The sequence below is a fragment of the Akebia trifoliata genome, chromosome 12 (genome assembly GCF_017979445.1).
Source record: "Akebia trifoliata isolate Shusen 1 chromosome 12, ASM1797944v1, whole genome shotgun sequence".
NCBI classification, from domain to species: domain Eukaryota; kingdom Viridiplantae; phylum Streptophyta; class Magnoliopsida; order Ranunculales; family Lardizabalaceae; genus Akebia; species Akebia trifoliata.
This window is the reverse complement of record NC_141386.1, coordinates 586,423-606,803: the sequence shown is the minus strand read 5'-3', so window position 1 is coordinate 606,803 and position 20,381 is coordinate 586,423. Positions and strand designations below refer to the sequence as shown.

Sequence of the window (20,381 nt, the reverse complement as noted above, 5' to 3'; positions counted from 1 at the left end):
AGAGTATATGATCTAGGCATTCAAGAGCTTTACCAAGGAAACTAACAAAAAATACCTTCGGAAAACATTTGCAGAAACAGAAAAAATGAATAGAAATGGGATGAGAGAACGATGATTGAGAAAATAACATCCTAACACCACATCCATACGATCTTCCACAAGAGAGTAGAAATCAAAGATAGTTAATAAGATCAGTGACCAACTCAACCACCCAATTGGTGACATTTCTCTTGAATCATTCATCAAAAACAAATATTTCTCCCAAATCGAAGTCCTAAGAAATCTTCTCTCCAACTTCAACCATATTCTACACCAGTAAATTCTTTTTTGAAAAAAGGGAGTATATATTTGATAATTGTGATTTAAGAGGATAATCATCACGGTTTGAACCCCTCTGATCCTACCCTGCGATCCCCACCCCATCACCATGGGAAGGTTGGGGCAGGAGACATTGAAAGCTTAAGGGACTTGGTGCCTGCATATCAACTCATTTGTTTGCTTACAATGCAAAAATAATAATTAGTACTATAATCAAATAATCCTCAACTTCTAGTAGATATACTGCCTCCACTAATTATTGGGGCCAAAGTGCCAAAAGCAAAGGTGGTCCCATAAGAACATCAACAGAAACAACAGTTCAAAGGAATCTACAGTACAGTACAATAATGCTTTTTATTTAGAAACAAAACTTATTGTAGCATGTACAGTTACAGGTAGCCAGACCTTGTTTCAAGTACATTTCTTCCACTAGAACCAGCAAATTTGCCTGAGCTCGGATCAGGTGCAGCTTGTGCATGCTTCTCAGCAAGCTCTCTTACTCGTAATAAAATAGGTGCGGGGATGGGCATTGATGCGTGCTTCCTGGAGTTCCTCATCTGCATTTTTGTTTTACTTCAAAATAAGATTTAAGGGTAAAAAAGGAGGAAAGGAAGAACAAACACAAAAAAACAGTACTCAACATAACCAATTAGCTGATTTTTCTGTTGAGAAGAAATATTACTAAAATGAAGAGAAAATAGGAAACAAATAAATTAATTTTGGTCGCGTCTGCAGCCTCACTCCAGTTTTCGTACCAAAAGAAAGAATGCAAGAAAATAGGACACAAGAGAAAACACCATGATGAGCTCCACATCTTTCTCTACATTCTCAAAAGTACTTTTATTTCTTTCCTTCCAAACAGTCCCAACAAAAGCTACTGGGAAACAACCTTCAGAAACACTGCCCTAACCTACTGAAGGCTTTAATTCTCCTACATATAAGATTATTTAATGGAGATTCAAAAAAATATCCAAGACACCCCCAAAGGACTAAAAATATAGTTCCACAAGCAGCAAACAAAAGGAAGATATGATGGATAAACTACATCATTTAGCAAAAGACGAACATGAATGATGAACTCCGTCACTAATCAGATTATTAATCATAAGGATCTTATTGAGAACCATCCCATGAAAAAGGATGCTTTTGAGGGGGAGGGGCGTCTTACCCCAAATCACCTTGACCAGAAAAGGTGTATTACCCCAACTACTGATCTTACAAATACATGATTTTACCCAGATAGTTAATTGTTGAACCCACGACCTAGAAGTTGCTTTGCAGAGTGTCAAACCAACCGTGCTATGGGTCTAAAGCCCATTTAATACTCTTCTACCCTCACATCCACTAAAACACTATGATCCTGAAGAATAGCCAACAAGTGACCCTGGAGGTTCCATTTCTTCTACAAACCAACTCCACGAGAATTGATCACTATCAAACATGCATCCTTAGCATCTCAAGTTCTATACAAAGAAGAGAATGTAGTATTAGGGGGGAGGCTTCCCCACACCAAATATCCTTTCAAACTCTCTCTCCCCTTTAATCCTTTTCTTGATGTCAGTGAGTAGTTAAAAATGTGTTTCCAAAACTCCAGACTGGTAGGACAAAGGTGATTGAAAGCTGGCCCATTCCACAACCAGACAATCGTAGTTACTGTTATTTTCTTCCTCCATAGAGACGCTTAACTCCTCTCCAACACGCAGCAGTCATTTGCTCAGTGAAGCTTTATTAACCGCTCTGAACAACTAAAAAACCCTCAGACCCAAATTTCTCTTTATCATGGCATAGTTTCTCCCAACCAACTACATAATATTTGAACTCCTTTTTGTTCTATCTTCCAGACTTCTGGCAAGGCCCACTGGAAAAAATGTGTTCACTATAGTTCCAAAATGTGTTCAACTAACGTGAGCTTAGCTCCCTCGGATAGAAAACCTCTTTACCAGGTATTGAGTCTTCTCTCAAAGCGACGCACCACCGGACCCAAATAGTTTTCAAGCAGTAGAAAGCATCCAATGGCAAGCTAAAGCAAATCATAGATGAGATACCCACTTTCAACCCAAGGTCTCTGTCATTCTGCTCAAGCTATCCACGTCTCCAATACCATACACCTCACTCGCAGTGAGTTTGACAAGAAAGCCAGAGACTGCCTCAAAGCCACTAAGGACAACCTAGGAATCTAACATGCATAATCTAATCTCTAACAAAGAAAATGGTAGCATATGTTAATTGAAGATGAGAGATACTAAGATTGCCTCCACCAGCAGAGAAGCCTTTAAAGAACATACCCTCCACAATGTGAGTCAAACCACTTAAAATATGCCACCAAAATAAACAGAGAAAGTTGTATAAAATTATCTTGCCACCACCCTTCGGAACTCCTGAAAGTATCAATTGGCTCCCCCATTAACCAGTACAAAAAGTAAAAGTGAAGAAATGCTTCTCCTTATCCACAAGTCTCATTTCTACCAAATCTCATTCTCTCCATCACCTAGTCTAGAGAACTCCAGCTTCATGATCATAAACTTTCTCCACGTGGATATTACACAAAACTCATGTACTCATGCAACTCATCTTGGCATCTACACATCAAAACAACGTCCAAATATCTCTTCCTCTCACAAAGGCACTATGCAACGATCCAATAATCAAATCTTAAAACCTTTGTTAACCAGAACCTTGGCAATAATTTTCTTCACACCTCCTATCTTTTGAAGAAATTTATAAATAAAAAAATAAAAAGAGCGTAGAAGGTATTGTTGAGTTTAGTCCCACATTGGACACCCATTGCCTTGTCTCGGCATGTTAAGTTTACCCCCACATCGGACACCCATTGCCTTGCATCTCTCCTTATAAGCTCTTGGGCCTCTCCACTCATTGCCAATTGGTTGAGTTGGACCCCCAAACTTATCATGGTATTAGAGATGGGCTTCATCTGTTTCTAGATGTGTGGAAGCGTTTCCCTAGCTCTGCACGTGATGTCCCACGTGAGTGAGGGTGTTAGAACGATATAGTCTCACATCCCCCGTGGGAGCCCATTCTATACGGTATATAAGGAGAAGGCAACCCTTATCTCTTCACCATGGTTTTGAGATTGAGTTAGGCCCATGGACCTTAATATGATAAGTTTGGGGGTCCAACTCAAAACCAATTGACAAATGAGTGGAGAGGCCCAGGAGCTCACAAGTAGAGAGACAAAGCAATGAATGTCCGATGTATGACAAAACTCAACACGCCCCTCCACGTGTGGGCCGGATTGGGCCAAAGATATGAATTGGGTGACGTGGAGAAGAGAAAAGCCCGCTCTAACACCATATTAAGGTACATGGGCCTAACTCAACCTCAAAACCAAGGTCAAGCGGTGAGGGTCGCCTTCTCCTTATATACCGCACGAAATGGTCTCCACATGAGATGTGCAACTATATCATTCTAACAGGTACAACTGGAACTAAATCCAAATAAACCTATTCATGAAAATCCTCCTCCATCTCCATAATATCATTTTTGAAAGTGTACCAACTCCCAACACGCCTTATAGAAAGCCATAGTGTAAACATTCAGCTCAAAAGCTTTATCACCCCTCCTCTCCCTAATCACCTTGCAAGTAAGAAAATTCTTCCTTATAGTAATCAAGGATTCAGTCTTCTCGCCTTTGCTATGTTTGAAGAATAAAAAATTTGACTCCACGTAGAGTTGGTTTATGTCGAAAAGGCTTTGAATAACAATTGGGGGTAAAATATAATTATCTCCACCTAATGTATGTCTCCACAATAGTATTCCCCTCAAGAAACCAAGAGAGGTTATCACACCTCCTGAAATTGACAAGGTAATGGAAACAGTAATACATATAGCCTTCTTAAAGCCATTTGACCATACACTTTTTCTTGCAACATATTTCCACCAATCTAGTCAATTGAAGTATTCTTTCTTCAACTCAACATTCTTTTCTTCAACAAAGTTCCACCAATTTGCACAATTTAAACCTATATTAGCTGGATCAGTGATCCACTCAGTTTGAATTCGGTTTGCAGTCAGTTCTAATAAGAAAATTACAAACATAATAGAAATTTTTTTTTTTTTTTTTTTTGATAAGTAGACATAATAGAAGATTTTCTTCTCTTCCTTATATATGAAGAAGGAAGATGAGGAGGCATAATTGAATTTCTCAACAAAAAAAAGGGTGGTATCTTTACTATTTGCTTCACTGAACCCAATGAAAAAATTCAACAAACCGAAAGGGTTTGGTTCACACATTGGTTAGTATATGGTTCGTTGTATTCCACGAACCCAATATGTACCGTATCGCGAACTGGTTTCGGTCTAGTAGGAACAAATCTTGTAACACATTTAAAAAAAAAGACAAATTCAATGATGTGACGAACAATAACATATATCATTGACATCATTGAAAATCCTACACTACAATTCCACCAAAGGCATTGAAAACCGACCAAGACCCAGGTAACTAATCTAGAAGATGATTATCATCATCATCCAAGACTTATCCAACTAATTGGGTTCTACTACATGAATCTAATAATTGTCATTCTATTTAACAGCTAATGCATATACCTCCAAACTCATTACATCAACCCTGACCCTGACCTACTAGCATAGTGTTAAATTTTGACATATTTCACAAAATGTACTGAAATATGTCCATTTCCACAAGGTTTTGACATGAAACTTAACCGACAGTTTTTTCATGTAAATATTTCGGTGGAAATCACTGTTCATTTTGCAAAATATTTCCATGAATGGTGAATTTCAACATAAAATATTCAAATTTTAGATATAAAAATGCAGTATTTCGGTGGAAATATTATGACAAAATATTAAACTTCGACTGATATATTCACATCAGCATGCACATACGATCATTTTCGAATTAGTTAGACGAATTAGGAAATTATTCATACATATTTAAAAGATAAAATGTATGATTAGAATATCCTTACTATTATAATGAGAGAAGGCTGAGTTGAAAAGTCGATAGTTCCAAAATATAGATTCCAAAAATGCCCCCATCTTAACATACAAAGTTAGTATATTTAAGGCTATTTTAGTAAAAACAAATAATGTTGATATGTAAAGTCAAAAAGTGGTAAATGCTCCCACTACCCTAAAATCACATTGCATATTTAATGAGATTACAAAAAGAGGTAAGATCTACTAGAGCGTCCACTATCTATAGACTACAAACATAGTCTACATGGCAAGCTTTTATAAGTGTTTAAAACACATAGGGCTCCTAAACAAGTCGTGCATGCAACCCTATGTGTTTTAACTCAAAACAAAAGGTGCCACTTAACAACCAACACCAATTTGGATAACTATTGTTACAAAAAATCTTTACTATTATGCAATTTTCAAAAATAGAAAAACGTATCACTCGACCTTAAAATCACATTGCATATTTAATGAGATTACAAAAAGAGGTAAGATCTACTAGAGTGGTCAGTATCTATAGAATACAAACATGGTCTATGTGGCAAGCTTTTATTAGTGTTTAAAACACATAGAGCTCCTAAACAAGTCGTGGATGCAACCCTGTGTGTTTTAAATTCAAACAAAAGGTGCCACATAGACAACCAACTCCAATTTGGATAACTATTGTTACAACAAATCCTTACTATTATGCAATTTTCAAAAATAGAAAAACGTATCACACGTCCCCAAATCATGTTGGTTTAAATTAAGAAAAGATTATTTTTTAAATGCATTCTTAAAATGTCTTATTAATATCTTTAAGGCAAAAATAAAATATAAAAAAAACTCTTCAACTACCCAACTTTACGTCCCTATTGAAACCCTAAAGAATCAAATTTTATTCTCCAGCGTCTTCTTCTTCTTCTTCTCTATCAAAGCTGAAACTCCAAGCTTCAATTTACTTCCTTTTCTTACTATTAAAATTTAATTTCTCCATTGCTCTCACTTAAATATATTAGAGACCCTAAGAAATAACGATTAATTTATGTTTTTCATTGGTCATTCTGCAATATAAAAAATAATAATTTTTTTTTTATGAATTTCGCAGGCACTGTGTTCTATAAATCCTGAAATAATCAGATTAACGTATGGATTTAAGGAATAAATTAATATATTTTTCCATTATTCTTATTTAAATATATTTTAAAATATCACTTCAATATATTAGAGACCCTTAGAAATAACAATTAATTTATGTTTTTCATTGGTCATCCTCCAATAAATTTTATTTCTTTTTGATGAATTTTGCAGGCATTGTGTTCTATAAATCCTGAAATAATCAGATCAAGGTATGGATTTAAGGAAGACATTAATATATTTTCCATTGTTCTTATTTAAATATATTTTAAAATAATATTTTAAATTTTTAGGGTTCATGAGAAGTTGAAAGGGATCGATTGTGGTTTCTCAATAGACCTTAAATGAAATCAGGACTAAGGTATGTTCTTAGATATATTTTAAATGGTAAAAAATCTGAAATTTATTATTTATTTATTGGTTATGTTCCTTTAATGGATTTTGCTCTAACTACAACAAATTAAAGTTTGTGATAGGTTCATTCTCATGTGTAATCACTACAAATTTTTGGATATATTTGTTTTATTATTGCTTTAATCATTTTTTTTTCTAACTACACCATTTTCAAATTTGTGATTGATTCATACTCATATGTAGCAGGTGGCTTCACAACAATATTCAATTAATAATCGGAATTTTTAATATGAGTTAAACATCATCAGTGAATACATGATTCAAAAGCTATTGAATAGACAAATACAAGTATGAGTAGCACATGTACAAACATTATAAATTTTGTAGAGTACAAGAATTTTATTATTTTGGTATGTCTTAAAATTGTATTAATTACAGTCTTTTAATTGCCCCTGATAAGGACATCAAAAATTTAGTTCATAATGACCTAATTCCCTTTTTTTTAGTTTTACTCATGTGCGTTGCACGGGCAATCCACTAGTTTGTAGTTAATGTGACAGTATTTTTTTTGAAAAGTATAATATATTGATCAGAAAGGGAAGACAAGAAACAAAGAGGCCGAGAAAGCCTCAAGGAAGAGCAAGAAAGAAAAAAACAACATTAATAATTACAAAGGGAGTGCCATCTAAAAACAAAATCGTCAAATGTAGTTCCCGCGAACTCTATGTTCTGCTTTGACCAAAGGTATAACAAACCCACGATCTCCAAGAAACTTGTATGAGAGCTACTACTCTTATTATTGAACACTCTGTTGTTTCTCTCATTCCAAATCCCCTAAGCGATAGCCGAGGGAAGCAAAGCCCATAGAATCTTTTTCCTGGTGTGGAAAGCGTTACTGGTCCATTCTATTAACAACGAGGAGAACTTTCGAGGAAGGACCCAGTTAAAACGGAAAAGACCAAGAAAAGTCGACCAGATATTATACGAAAAAGAGCAATGGATTAATAAATGATCAACAGATTCCCCATCACTCATGCAAAGGAGACAACAATTGTAATGTGACAGTATTATTCTCGTTTTCCTAAAGCATATAGTTGTTTTAGATGTTAGAAAGATATTTAAACTAATGTGTAGTGACACGCTACTGATCTTCATTTTCAAAATCCATATTATTGTTTATTGTAGTTTGATGGCTTATGAGTGTGTTTTCTTGTTTGTTTTATCATTTCCTACACTTTTAATGAAAATTTCCTCAGCATTTCCATCATTTCATTGAATTGAATTGATTTCACACATGTTGAAATATTTTCATTTCCAAGGTGACCAAAATAGAAATTGAAATCAAAATCTAATACCTTTAGTACTAGTAATATGCATATCAATAGAGATTTTTAAGGATTAAAACACCTAGCAAGAAATTGAATTTCTTTTATTTTTGTGTAAGACTTTGATATATATGGGATGTTCACAAATTCAGGTGTAGTAATGAATAAAATATTTATGCGGTTGTCCAATGTGTCTCCTCAACCATGAGAATCAGGGTATTGATAACTTTGGGGGTCCAACTCAGAACCAATTGGCAATGAGTGGAGAGGCTCAGGAGCTTATAAGTAGAGAGACAAGGCAATTTGTGTCCGATGTCGGACTACACTCAACACGCCCCCGCACGTGTGGGCCAGACTGGGCCAAAGCACGTGGAGATATGAACTAGGTGGCGTGGAGGAAAGAAAGGCCCGCTCTGATACCATGATAAATTTGGGGGTCCAACTCAGAACCAATTGGCAATGAGTGGAGAGGCCCAAGAGCTTACAAGGAGAGAGACAAGGCAATTTGTGTCCGATGTGGGGATAAACTCAATAGGTACCACCTTCTTCTACATTGCCTTTTTGCTGTCCAGGTTTGGGATCATTTCTTTGGGCTGTTCGGCATCGTTGGGTGCATCCCAGCCACAGTGAGGCACCTCTGAACGATGGCTTATGCAAGGTAATGCTTTAACAGGAACTAAGACACTGCTATGGAGTTCTTGCCTTCCACAATCTGTTGGGCATTTGGAAAGAAAGTAATAGGAGAGTGTTTGAAGCTAAATCGTCGGATATTCAAGCGGTAATCTTGTCAGTATTGGGTCCTTTCTTCTATTGGTCCAAAGCTTTTGATCTTGACGATTTTGTAGTTAAGTGGGATCAGGTTTGTAATCTCCAATTACATTAACCACTTTGTAATCGGTTGTTGTTTTGTTGGTCACCTTGCCCGACCTTTCTTTTTTACTTAAAAAATTTTTGGCTTATAAAATATATATATATATATATATGCCATGTTATTTCAATGCAGATGCCTTATTTCCAATTCAATTCTTTGCCACATTCAGGTAGAATACACCAAATGCAAAACAAAATTAAAATACCCAACAAAGACATGTTATCTTTTAAAAGACTTAACTAGTAACAAGCTCTCCTCTTGTCCAATAAAAAAATCTAAAAGCTCACTATCTTCATTATGCCTACTCATTCCATGGCCTAAGTGAAGCATTGAAAAACAAACAAGCAAGGACACTCACCCCCATGTCCATTGGTGCTTGTGCAAAGCTAGCTCTCAGCAGATTCCTCCACTTATCCTACAAAATTCACTGTCTGTTATTAACATTGACTTTATAACCTTCAAAAGCAATTACCTAGCCTTTCGTATTAATCTTCCGCGATATCTATGCACGATTGTCAAAGGACTAGGAGTTGATTTCACAAATCAAAGTTTCAACACTCAATTTTTGGCACATATACCTTGAGATCAACAGAGGTGCGGTAAGCATAGGATGCGAAGGCAACCCGCTTAATCTCAGACCACCTTCCAGCTCCATACCTAGACACCCCCTCAACTAGCTTGATAACCTCACAAAGAGTCCATGCTCGATGATGCTTCCTTCTAGTCCCACCTTTTGCCGTTGGAACAGTTGTTACATTACTATCTGAATTATCTCCAGACAAAGCTTGATTATCCGGCTCCACACATTGCTGCTGCTCACCCATGCAAGTTACTACATTCCACTTCTCCTTTTCTGTTTCAGCAACCACCTGTAAAGGAAAAGAACTCCATTAGAGCCCATTGAGTGCAATCAGATTCTAAATTTAATACACTATATATTGGGACCACTACATATTGCATCTTTTTAGAGCTGTCAATACATGGGGATAGATGCATAAATTATCTAGGAACATTGTTGATTGTCCAATGGTGTTTGTGCTCAACTTGAATGGTCATCACACTTCCCAAAAAAGTACCAAATGTGAACTCTGGTACTCAGAAACATGAGATGGAATGGTGACCAAGATTAGACTAACCAATGAGGAGAAGATTTAGCTCTTTCAGTAAAATAGGATATTCATCATTGAATAGCTAGACAATTCAAGATACACACAACAAAGTGGGGTGTCAAGACTCAAGCAATTATGAAGGGATTGAGAGAATATGGAACCATAGAATAGACATGCCCATCCACCAACTGGCATAAATTCCAACAGAGAAGCAATACGAGAAAAATATAAATTAATTAGTCTCAGTTCCCTCATTCCATGTAAAATGCAAAATTCCATACACTCATAGCCAGAATGTCCCTACAGTTGCAGTAGAACTTTTCCCAAAAAAGCCCTTTCAATTGGTGAGTTATACGTTGAAAATAAACAGAAGTATATTCATAGCTGCTAGAAATTTATCTTACCAACTGTTGAAATCCTTCAGGAGCGAGTCTAGCTTTCCAATTTTTGCCTCTAATTTCACTGTCTGGTCTAGAAACACGAACGCCAAGAGCTTTCTTGACAAGTTTGGCTGCCATGCCCATGCCACCGGGATGGTATTTCTGCCAGTTCCAAAATAGGGAACGTTTTAGTTTATCAATCGATTCCTTTTACATATCAAAAGATGGATTTTGTTAATGTGTGAGCAATAAATATACTTATGGAAATTGGAATCTGAGGGTATTTTGGTTATATAAAAAAAAATCAAGGTCATTTTCGGTACAAAATCCAATTTCCAAAGTGTATTTATTGCACTTTAACGTGTGCCCTAAGGGCACATATTAACAAGACCCTCAAAAGATAAAGTAAATTTGTATTAGCATACTAGATGTCCAGAAATAAATCTTCCACCACCAATTATTTTCTTAAATAAATAGAGATTTTATTCAAGAAAACAAAAATATTGCAAATTAGCCTATAAGAGAGAAGTTCAGCTGACTCGCAACAGGGGAGTAAAAGGAGAAGAGGAAAGGGTAAAAAAAGGTACAAGAGGTCCTTTCATCACTAACTCCCCATCTAACTACAAACTTCAATGAAAACAGTGTGAATCCAGTTACACTATAAGCCAAGTTTATGCGGTGGACCTTCACTCACACTCCTTTGAAATGAATATTAGCATGAAGAGTTACATGGATTATAATAGCATTAATTTTGATTAACAGATATTTTTTCGCTAAAAAAGCAGCTACTACAAACAGGATAACCCAAACTAACGTCAAATATAAAAAGCTCAGTAGATGATGATTGCACATACCATAAGGGCCATAAAATTTTTCCTAGGGCGACTTCTTCGCACCCTAGAAACAAACGGGACCTGAACACCAGATCCTCCGAGAGAATCCTGTCTTGTGACCAGAGCAATACCATCAGAACCAACGTTATTAGAAGGCCTGACACGCGACTTTGGAGAGGACTGACCTTGGCCAGAATTGTTAGCAGATGACACCAACCTCCCACTGCATTCCCTGGCGTCAGATTCTGAAAGTTCTTCAATATATCGCTTTGTGGGCTTTCGAACTCTTTTTGCTGCTGTCTCTTCTGTGTGAAGATCTTCACTTTTACGTTCATATTCTGCTTTAGTCTTTCTCAAGCTTTTTCCAGCTACCACATGGCGATCTCCCATTTGGTTAGTGGGGCTGGTTGGTGAGTCTTTGCAGCCATCATTCATTGTTTCATTGATTTGACCGGCAATCTTACTGCTTCCCATCTTAAAGTGAGTCTCTCTCTCTTTCTTCGTAACCAAAACATTATCTTTAATTATAAAACTTGTGGTTGAAACATCGCACGAATTAGTAAGCCCCATTGTGATCCTCCTTTTAAGCCACAACTTGTCCTTGACTGAAGTTTCTCGCCCAAATGTCGCTTTGAAAGTCTCGTGAAGTTCTTTTATTGATAGCTTATCCAAACATATTTCCCCCTTTATCTTAGAAAAATCGGGCATGGAACTGCTGCAAGAAGCAGTAGTTGAAGACCCACTAATTACAAGTCCATCTGTAGGTTTAAAGCATGTCTCACCACTACCCAATTGATTAGTACAGCTTTCACTTATTCGGGGTGAGAGTGAAGGAACGGTTTCCTGCAAAGAATTTTCAGTTTGGAGCTTAGATTCGCCAGCTGGAGATTGAGCATGCCGATCAGAATGCTGGTTGTCTACATTCATGTAATCAGAAGAATGATCAGGAGATCCACTTGATAAGCGGAGCCTCTCTTCCTGCTTAACCTTTTGCAACATCACCCCGATATACTACAAGAGAGTTTAAATAGCATGATTTCAGAAAGATATAAAATATATTGGAAATTAAAAAATAAATAAATCCAAACGTACAAAATGAAGAAATGTGAAAGTAAGATTGAAAATCTACAGCTTAATGAATGGGCTATATACTGAACAAAGGAAATCAAAACATAGACCACACTGAGGCAGTGTGATCATGCACCGCCTCAGAAGATATCATAAAGGGAGTTGCTTCTCTTGGTTCTCTGGCAATAAACATGCAGAATGTGGGGGGAATGGATTCTTGGGTTGGAATTTGATTCATCATCATCATCATTAAAGCCCTATCTCAAAAATTTGGGAGAATTCTTAATAGACTTTGGTCAGTCCTTCAAATCAAGATTATTCAAGATTATTTAAGAAAATAAAAGAATTATATTCCGAATATTTAACAAGAGTTCTAGATCAACTTTGGTCAGTTTTTCAAAGCAAGATTCTGCAAGATAAACTCAAATGTTTTATGTAGTTGGTCTGCGGCTTGGGACGGCATCCTCACCATGGACAGATTGATTTGAAGGGGCTTTTGCTCTAAGAACTTTTGCGTTATGTGTAAAAGGGATGGGGAATCAGCTAGTCATCTTTTATTACATTGTGCATGGGCTTCAGAGATATGGAACTACTTCTGGGGTTTATTTGGTGTTGGGGGTTGCCTCCCTCGTTCAGTGAAGTCCCTTTTCGAATTTGGCCAAGCATGGAACTAATTTTGTAGCTCATCATCCCATCCGCAGTTTGTTGGGGGTGTGGAAAGAAAGAAATCGCCAAGTTTTTGACAGGTTAGAAGTATCCTTAAGAGGACATTTTTGAATCCATTAAAGGTTTTCTCTTTTCTTGGTGTAAAATTTTTGCAGAGTAAAGGAGCCTTCTTTGAAGACTTCGTGGGGAGACGGGATTGGGTATGTAGATTGTCCTAGACATTTGGGCTGGTCCATTTCCTCTCTTTTGTACTCTTTTGGTTGATCTCCTCGACCACATTTAATATAAGTTGCATTTACCTATCAAAAATATATATATACCAGCTGCTTACAGTTGAAAAATACATACACAATTAATTACTGAATAAGGAACACCATCATACAAGTTACTTGGCACATGTCAGAATGAATTTAAAAGTAAATAATGGCCATAAGAACATGTTGACATATCAGAAGTTACTCTCCATGCGCAAAGGGCAAAGGCAAAAATAATTGAATTAAAATGCCAATTAAGAATGGTCAATGCTATATATTTGTCATTGATAATCAGCATTAGTTTTATAATCCCATGAACATAGTTGACCAAAAGAATAGCTAACGACCATAATTGACAACTTATAAACTTATAATACAACAATAATATAAAATAATAAGATGCATGGAAACTGGAAAGCAAAGAAGAACTTCAGTGAGCACCTCAAGGCGAGCATTTAACTTTTCTTCTTCCGCTTCTGTATTCTCAGATTGTGAAAACCCTGGCATATATAGCTTATTAAGATGTGGACATTTATGTACAAACAGGCACTCAAGATGGCAGAGAAAAACATTTCAGAATCAACTAGAAGCAGAAGTAATAAGAAAATCTCTAAATGGAAGAAGATATTCTCCATAAAATTTAAATCTTGAAACATTAATAATGGGAAAGCTACCTAAGTGGGCAACTTGGTTTTCTATTACTACTATAATGGCAACTCAATAGGTATCAAGTCGATTGCACCTTAACCCTATCTTTGCAAAAATACCCTAAATTATATTTACCTGCCGTATACATTGAATTGCGTATTAAACATCTGTTATTCAAAATAAATGGTCCATAACCAGGCACATCCCTAAGCCAACAAATCAGTCCCCACCACCACCCCAACAAATCTGAGACTCCACAACTCAATCCCCCACCCTAAGTTCTCCCCATAATCATCCATCCTCTCAACCTTAACCTTCCACAGTACACATGTGCCATCCCGTAGTTGCAAATCAAATAAAAATAAATGATCATAGTGCTCCAAGTCAATAAACAATATAGCCTTCAGTCACTAGGAAAAATTAAGACAGTCAAACAGCATATAAAACACATCCACAAAAACATAAAAACTAGATATACAAGCATGAAAGGCAACCTTCTGAACCCTCAAAATTAGCCTTCATAAAGGAAACCTTTTCATTTGATATGCATCCTTCAATCTGCCTGGTATCTGCAACTAAAGGCCGTTCATTCTTGTCATCTTCAAGCAATTCCTCAACCTCCATAACTTCATCATCGGTAGCAGGCACTAGTCTCCCATCGCCTTCAACCTAAAAAAAAGGCAATGAAGAAACCATTGTGAATTGCAGAGGAAAAACACTATTACAAGTGCCTATATACGGCAAAACATACATCATAAAAAAATGAGAAACAACTGGGAAAAAAAGAAATCTCAGTATTCCATCGACTACTTCGGTTGCATTCTTCATTTGTATGTTCTTCGTGTTGGAACTTTTTATCAAATTAAAAAAAGATTGAACACCAAATTTTCCAAATAGTCTTACCTTTATAGATTTAACAGTGAAAGCAGGGTATTGATCCTAGGGTTGAGGTTTTACCAAACCCAAACTACAAGTCTATTACAGATTGGGAGGTAAATGATACATCATTGATGTACTGATTACAGATTGGGCAAGAAAAGGAAATAATTACACCATGACACTAAACAACCAAAACCAAAATATGTAAATTCATATCTATAAAATCTGCAAATTCATCTACCACACAGTTTACTTCTTCATGAATATGTGAAATTCTTTACTTGGAGAACATTATTCACTTCCTCGTCGCTTAGAAGGTGTGCTTGCCCCATTTTGCTCATATCAGGGAAATTAACACCACAACATGAGAAGATATACCTCAAGCAATCTTCTTTCCTTACTTGAGTATGCCTAATCTAAATTTTACTCCAGGGCCATCTCCCGTAGGTCACACCATTCAAACAAATTAGTGGTTGATCAGTTCTAGAGTTAAACCAATGCATTGTCCGCTACAGTTTTCTTCTCACCACCTATTGCTAAGACTTATCCACCTTTCATATCTGTTAAATAAGGCTTTGTCTTGAATTTGCAGCTGGGACTCGTTAGGGTATCAAACCATGCCAGTTACAATGTAAGTCAGCCATACAAAATTCAACAAGAAAATTTGTTAAATGTTCCAACCAAATCAACCCATATCAATTTTGCCTTCACTCTTAACAGATTTCACCTGATGCTACTTCATTAATTACACCAGCCAAAACAAAACGGCATAAACCCCCACGACTCTTGTGAAATAGTGACCTCTTTGACTTATTAAGATCCTACATTCAAATTTCCTTGACTTACCAAAACCCTGTCTTTAAACTTCTTCAACTTAGTAAAAGTGTAAAATACTCCTCTAATCATTGACTTAACGTTGTAGCCATTGATCCTGTTAGGAACAGGCTTAGACAGTTGCAGCAGCCCAAAAAAAAAAAGTTTTGCAGCAGGAAACATTATTTCCCACCAAAGAAAAAGCAAAATATTTTATCAAAGGGCTTAATAGTCCCAATTTAGATTGCATTATAAACAATATTTGATCATCTTTCCAATGAAAGAAACATTGTGCATAGGGGTGCATATCAGCACATTTTATGTCAGATACAGGTGAAGCATCCTGTGGTTCTCAGCTATATGTAATACCTCAATGTGTTCACATCCAAAGACAACACTCAAAATGATGCACTTTTGTTTCACAATCAGTATTTCTCGCATTCTCTCCTAATATTTTCTTCTAGCTGTAAACTATTTACGTAAAGAACACACTGTCCAAAAGCAATCTCCTTGACCTAAAATCTTAAAGGCAGCAAGTCTAATTTCTCAAGGAACTTAAGAACCCAACAAAATTCATGTGAAGGGAGTAAAAGTGATGTTTTGCATGTTATTTCTATATCATTCCGCTCTAGCAAGCAGATTCTTTGACTATGCTTAGCCCTATAATGATGCTTTTTTTTTTTTTGTCTTTTTCCTTTCATGATCATTATAAGAGTGATACGGGGTTGATGCAAGACAGTGAGGGAAGATGAATACGGGGATAGGAAATCCGATTTGGGATTTGGATTAAGGATTTGGACTTCGATGGGGTTAAAGGTTAGGGTAAACCCAAAAGGATTTGGGTTGCAATTACAACATTTTGCAATTATGGTCAGGGATTTAGGTTTATAGGATTAAGGATAGAGGTTTGTAGGTCAAGGATTAAGGGTTGAGTTCAAGACAATCAAGAATTCAAGATTTCTTGAAAATCAAGAAATAGAGTTTTATGGTTCCTGATGGGGTTGGAGGATTCTTGATGGTTTAGGAGGATTTGATGGTTTCTTGTGGACTAAGAAGGGTTTGGATGGGTTGATTTCACAGATAAACCAAAAAAAATGTAGAAAAAGATAGTAGATTTAGGGCATCACCACATTGATTTTTATCCCTAGTTCATAGTATTAACACTCACAAACACTAACAAATAACCAATTTGGCACCTTGACCTAGAAAGTATTTTATCCTAGGCTCCCAGAATGAAGTATAACCAACCACATTAATCGATATTTGAAAGAGATGGGATAAATTTTAGATGTTGTTTCATATTTCTCAAGTCCACACTTTAGCGAGTTCTTCATTTACAGTTGTATTTGCGAAGCAGAACAAAAGTGAATCTTTCTTAGTTTTCTTTGTCAAGTTCAAAGCAGAATTTCAAATCTATTTCTAAACAACAACAACATATATATATAGCAAGAAAAGCTACCCGAACAAGTTTGTAAACAACAGGATTGGCAATCGTCTTCGGTGAAGATGGAGAAGAACTATTTCTTGCATCTGAACTCTCCCCGACTCGCTGTTCATCATTTTCCTCTACTCTGGCCAGTGTTTCCATAGAAAATTCACCGCATACAACTCAAGTCGACTCTGAAAAAGTAAATTTTTTTTATCTTAGGAAATTAAAAAAAATTAAAAACAACAAATTTCATGTATTTCGCGCCAAAAATATATTTTTAAAAGGTTGTTTTTTGTGAGGAAAATAATATCGAACCAAACAAGCCCTAAGACATCAAACATGCGTAAGAGTAGCTATTATCATCAAAAAAAATTTAAACCCTAATTTTCCTACTTTACACTATCCACAACTAAATCACTCTAAATACTTCAACTTTGAGTTCAATAATCTCAAAAACTAAAATTTCTCCAAATTCGAATTTAAATAAGTAAAAGAAAAAAAAAAAGATTGGGAGAGAAATAGAGATCAAACGCTCGATTAAACTCACCATAGGTCTAAAACAAATCAGCAATTCAATCCACCATTCAACACTTTTTCCAATAGAAGTAGATCAGAGACTGAAGAACGAAATTAACTGGAAAAAGAACAGTCCCGAACCGAATTCTCTGCTTTAAAAAAAAAAAAAAAAAAAACGGTGGAATCGAATCGAAAAGAAATGATTCGAAGCAAATAAGTCGATCGAAAACGACAATTTCAAGATCTTGGGAGTGTAATTGAACCAGAATTTTCAAGTTTTCAAATGGAGAGCGACAGAGAAACTTCTCGAAGTAAAGAAAATGAGGGAAAGGTACCCAAAAAATGAACTTTTTAATCTCCCTCTACTGGACTCAAGCCTCAAGTATTGCTTGCTATGATACAGTCCGGACGCGAAATATTCTGTGAAGTGGATTTGAAATGTGATTGTGAAGTCCGGAAAAAATTTTCCCCGTGTGGCTTTCTTGCCAGAAAGGAAAATGCTAAAGTGACATTCAAATTGACATTGATTCACACATTTGAGACGTGGATGTGTACAGATCCATAGATGCTTTTCATCAAGATACGAGTGTAAAAAAATCTATGATTCTGTGTGAGCCTCTACGTCAGCAATGTGTAAATCGATGTTGCTTTTAATGTACCTTGAGCACGTAAAGCTGTCTAAAAATGGGTCGTAGACTAGTAGCTTAGTGGAGTGAAGAATCCATATTCGGGCAAGAGTCAGACTAGCCTTACTAAGATAGTGAGAAAAAGAGGCCTTATTAAGCCTCATCCATTGTTTAAAAAAGGCCTTGAGATTTGTAAAACAAGTAATCAAGATTTGCAACAAATCTTGAGGTCTTGTTTTACGCATCTCAAGGTCTTTTTGATAGGGTGCAACTTGGTTCAATTTGGTTCGATTTGAGGTCAAATTGGAAACGAACTAACATAGGTCGGTTCCAGTAAATAAGAACCAGAACTAAACCAAATTCCATTGGAATCAAATCAACTCAAATCGAACTAAAATCGATTTAGTTTGATTCAGTTCTACGAATTGCTAATATTCTATAAACTGTAAGTAATTTTTTTTAATGAAAAAATAAACATAAAATTTCATACAATAATTACTAATCTATTCATAAAAAGTCATTAGTTTATCTACGAAAAATACTAATCTATGTCCTAATTTCTAAAATAATTCATAATAATTATTATTTACATATATATTTATTTAATGTATAGGGGTTCGATTCTTGGTTGGGTTCGGTTTTGTACAAGCTTGATCCGAGAACCAAACAAAATTGATCGGTTCTTCATTTTCCTAACTTGGAACCGAATCGCAACTTGTTTCAAACCACCCCAAAGCTATCGATTTGGTTCAATTCTCGATTTAAACCGAACTAAGTTGCATCCCTACTTTTTGATGGTGGATGAGGCTTAGTAAAGCCTTTTCCTCACTATTTTATTAAGGAAAGGATTTTTCTTCGAGAAATGTATAGGATCAAGAGCCAAGATTTTCTTGTAGTAGGGGTAAACTATAGTTAATGAAACAATTAAAGAGCTTGAAGATGAATGGTTCTAGAGAAAAATTTAGAGCTTTTTAGTTTGAAGTTGAAGAAAATGATATTTAGGTCATTTTCAATTAGTCTATGAGAAAAGGCCAAGTCAGGAGACAATGTAATATTCAAAAACTCCAAGGGGAAGGGGGCAAAAGCTCGAGGCAAGTGAGAGGGTAGGGGCAAATGAGACATGTAATCAGTTGAAAATGCATGGTATCTCAAAATTGTGTGGTGGCATTTGCCCCCATTGTATCCTTACTAGCTCCGCCCTTGGGAATGCAAATTTTCTGGCTAACCCCTTGAAATTTTAGAATTATCTAAAGATAGTGTATGATTTTCACTACGATGACAAAACTCCAAACCTAAGTCCACTTTCATTGACTAGGAGAAGAACATGAGTGTCACATGTGCATTTCTAGATCTTGTGTTTACAAACAGGATTATCCATTTTTTTTAAGGAAAAATTACTTAAAGGGCCTTGGCGAAGGGATTTCTTTTTAATTAGTCCATGAGTTTTGCACAGTAACTTGATAGAACATTTAGTAAACTTTTTATTTCTTAATGGTCCTTTATTATTGGTATACTCCCCATTTTTTATTTATTGTTAAGTTCACCTCTTTTTATTTATCGTCGAACTCGACACTTTCTTTATTTATTATCAAGTTCATAACTTTTATTGTCAAACTCACCACTATTTATTGTTGAGTACAACATTTTTTTATTTATTGTTGAACTTGTTTTTTATTTATTTATTGTTGAACTCGACAATACATAAAATGGTGAACTCTGGCAAAATCCACCTATTTTTTATTTTCGAAATTTTTTCGATTAAAATACATGGAAAGATCGACTAAAAATTTGAGACAACAACTTATTTAGATGATTTCAACCCAAAAGAACCATTCTTAGTCAAATTTCGTCCAAAAACTAAGAAAAAAATGTAAAAGAATTCTAATTTTTACATACATCTTCAAAATATTTGAAAAAATTATTGAAAATGGCATTTCTTCCTTAAATCCTTTCCGATGGAATGCAGTATCTGAAAATTGATTGGGATACCAAAAATCCAATTTTTTTTATTATGAAAACGATGACTTCAAGCAGTTAGGGCATTCAATCGTGAGAAAATGTGAGTCAGGTTACTTGTACCCTTAACCTGGATTGAAATCAGGTTGAGATATTCTAACCCAAGCTCACCCATCAATCAGGTTGAGTTCATGCTAGCACGACCATGTTGCAGCCTATGCACATGTAACAAAATAGTTTATGAACCCCATTCTAGATATTTATCACGATTGA

General features: G+C 35.8%; 1 protein-coding gene across 1 annotated transcript; it reads right to left on the bottom strand.

Moving 5' to 3' along the window:
- Window positions 1-653: 653 nt before the first annotated feature.
- On the bottom strand, window positions 654-17,893 carry TRFL6 (TRF-like 6). The gene is made up of 9 exons (XM_086419282.1): window positions 17,558-17,893; window positions 17,041-17,201; window positions 14,384-14,558; window positions 13,683-13,741; window positions 11,275-12,264; window positions 10,445-10,582; window positions 9,510-9,800; window positions 9,290-9,346; window positions 654-875 (listed from the first exon to the last, which is right to left on the bottom strand). Exons 2-9 carry the CDS (start codon window positions 17,167-17,169, stop codon window positions 708-710), a joined length of 2,007 nt encoding a protein of 668 aa, XP_086275408.1. The 5' UTR covers window positions 17,170-17,201; window positions 17,558-17,893; the 3' UTR covers window positions 654-707.
- Between the last annotated feature and the right edge of the window lie 2,488 nt (window positions 17,894-20,381).

Excerpts from the sequence above, each read along its gene's own strand:
- TRFL6 (XM_086419282.1), bottom strand. The coding sequence starts at position 17,169 with ATGGAAACACTGGCCAGAGTAGAGGAAAATGATGAACAGCGAGTCGGG. Across the intron at positions 14,559-17,040 it reads TTGTTTACAAACTTGTTCGG|GTTGAAGGCGATGGGAGACT; the intron begins GTAGCTTTTCTT and ends CCTTTTTTTTAG. Across the intron at positions 10,583-11,274 it reads AAAATTTTATGGCCCTTATG|AAATACCATCCCGGTGGCAT; the intron begins GTATGTGCAATC and ends TGGAACTGGCAG.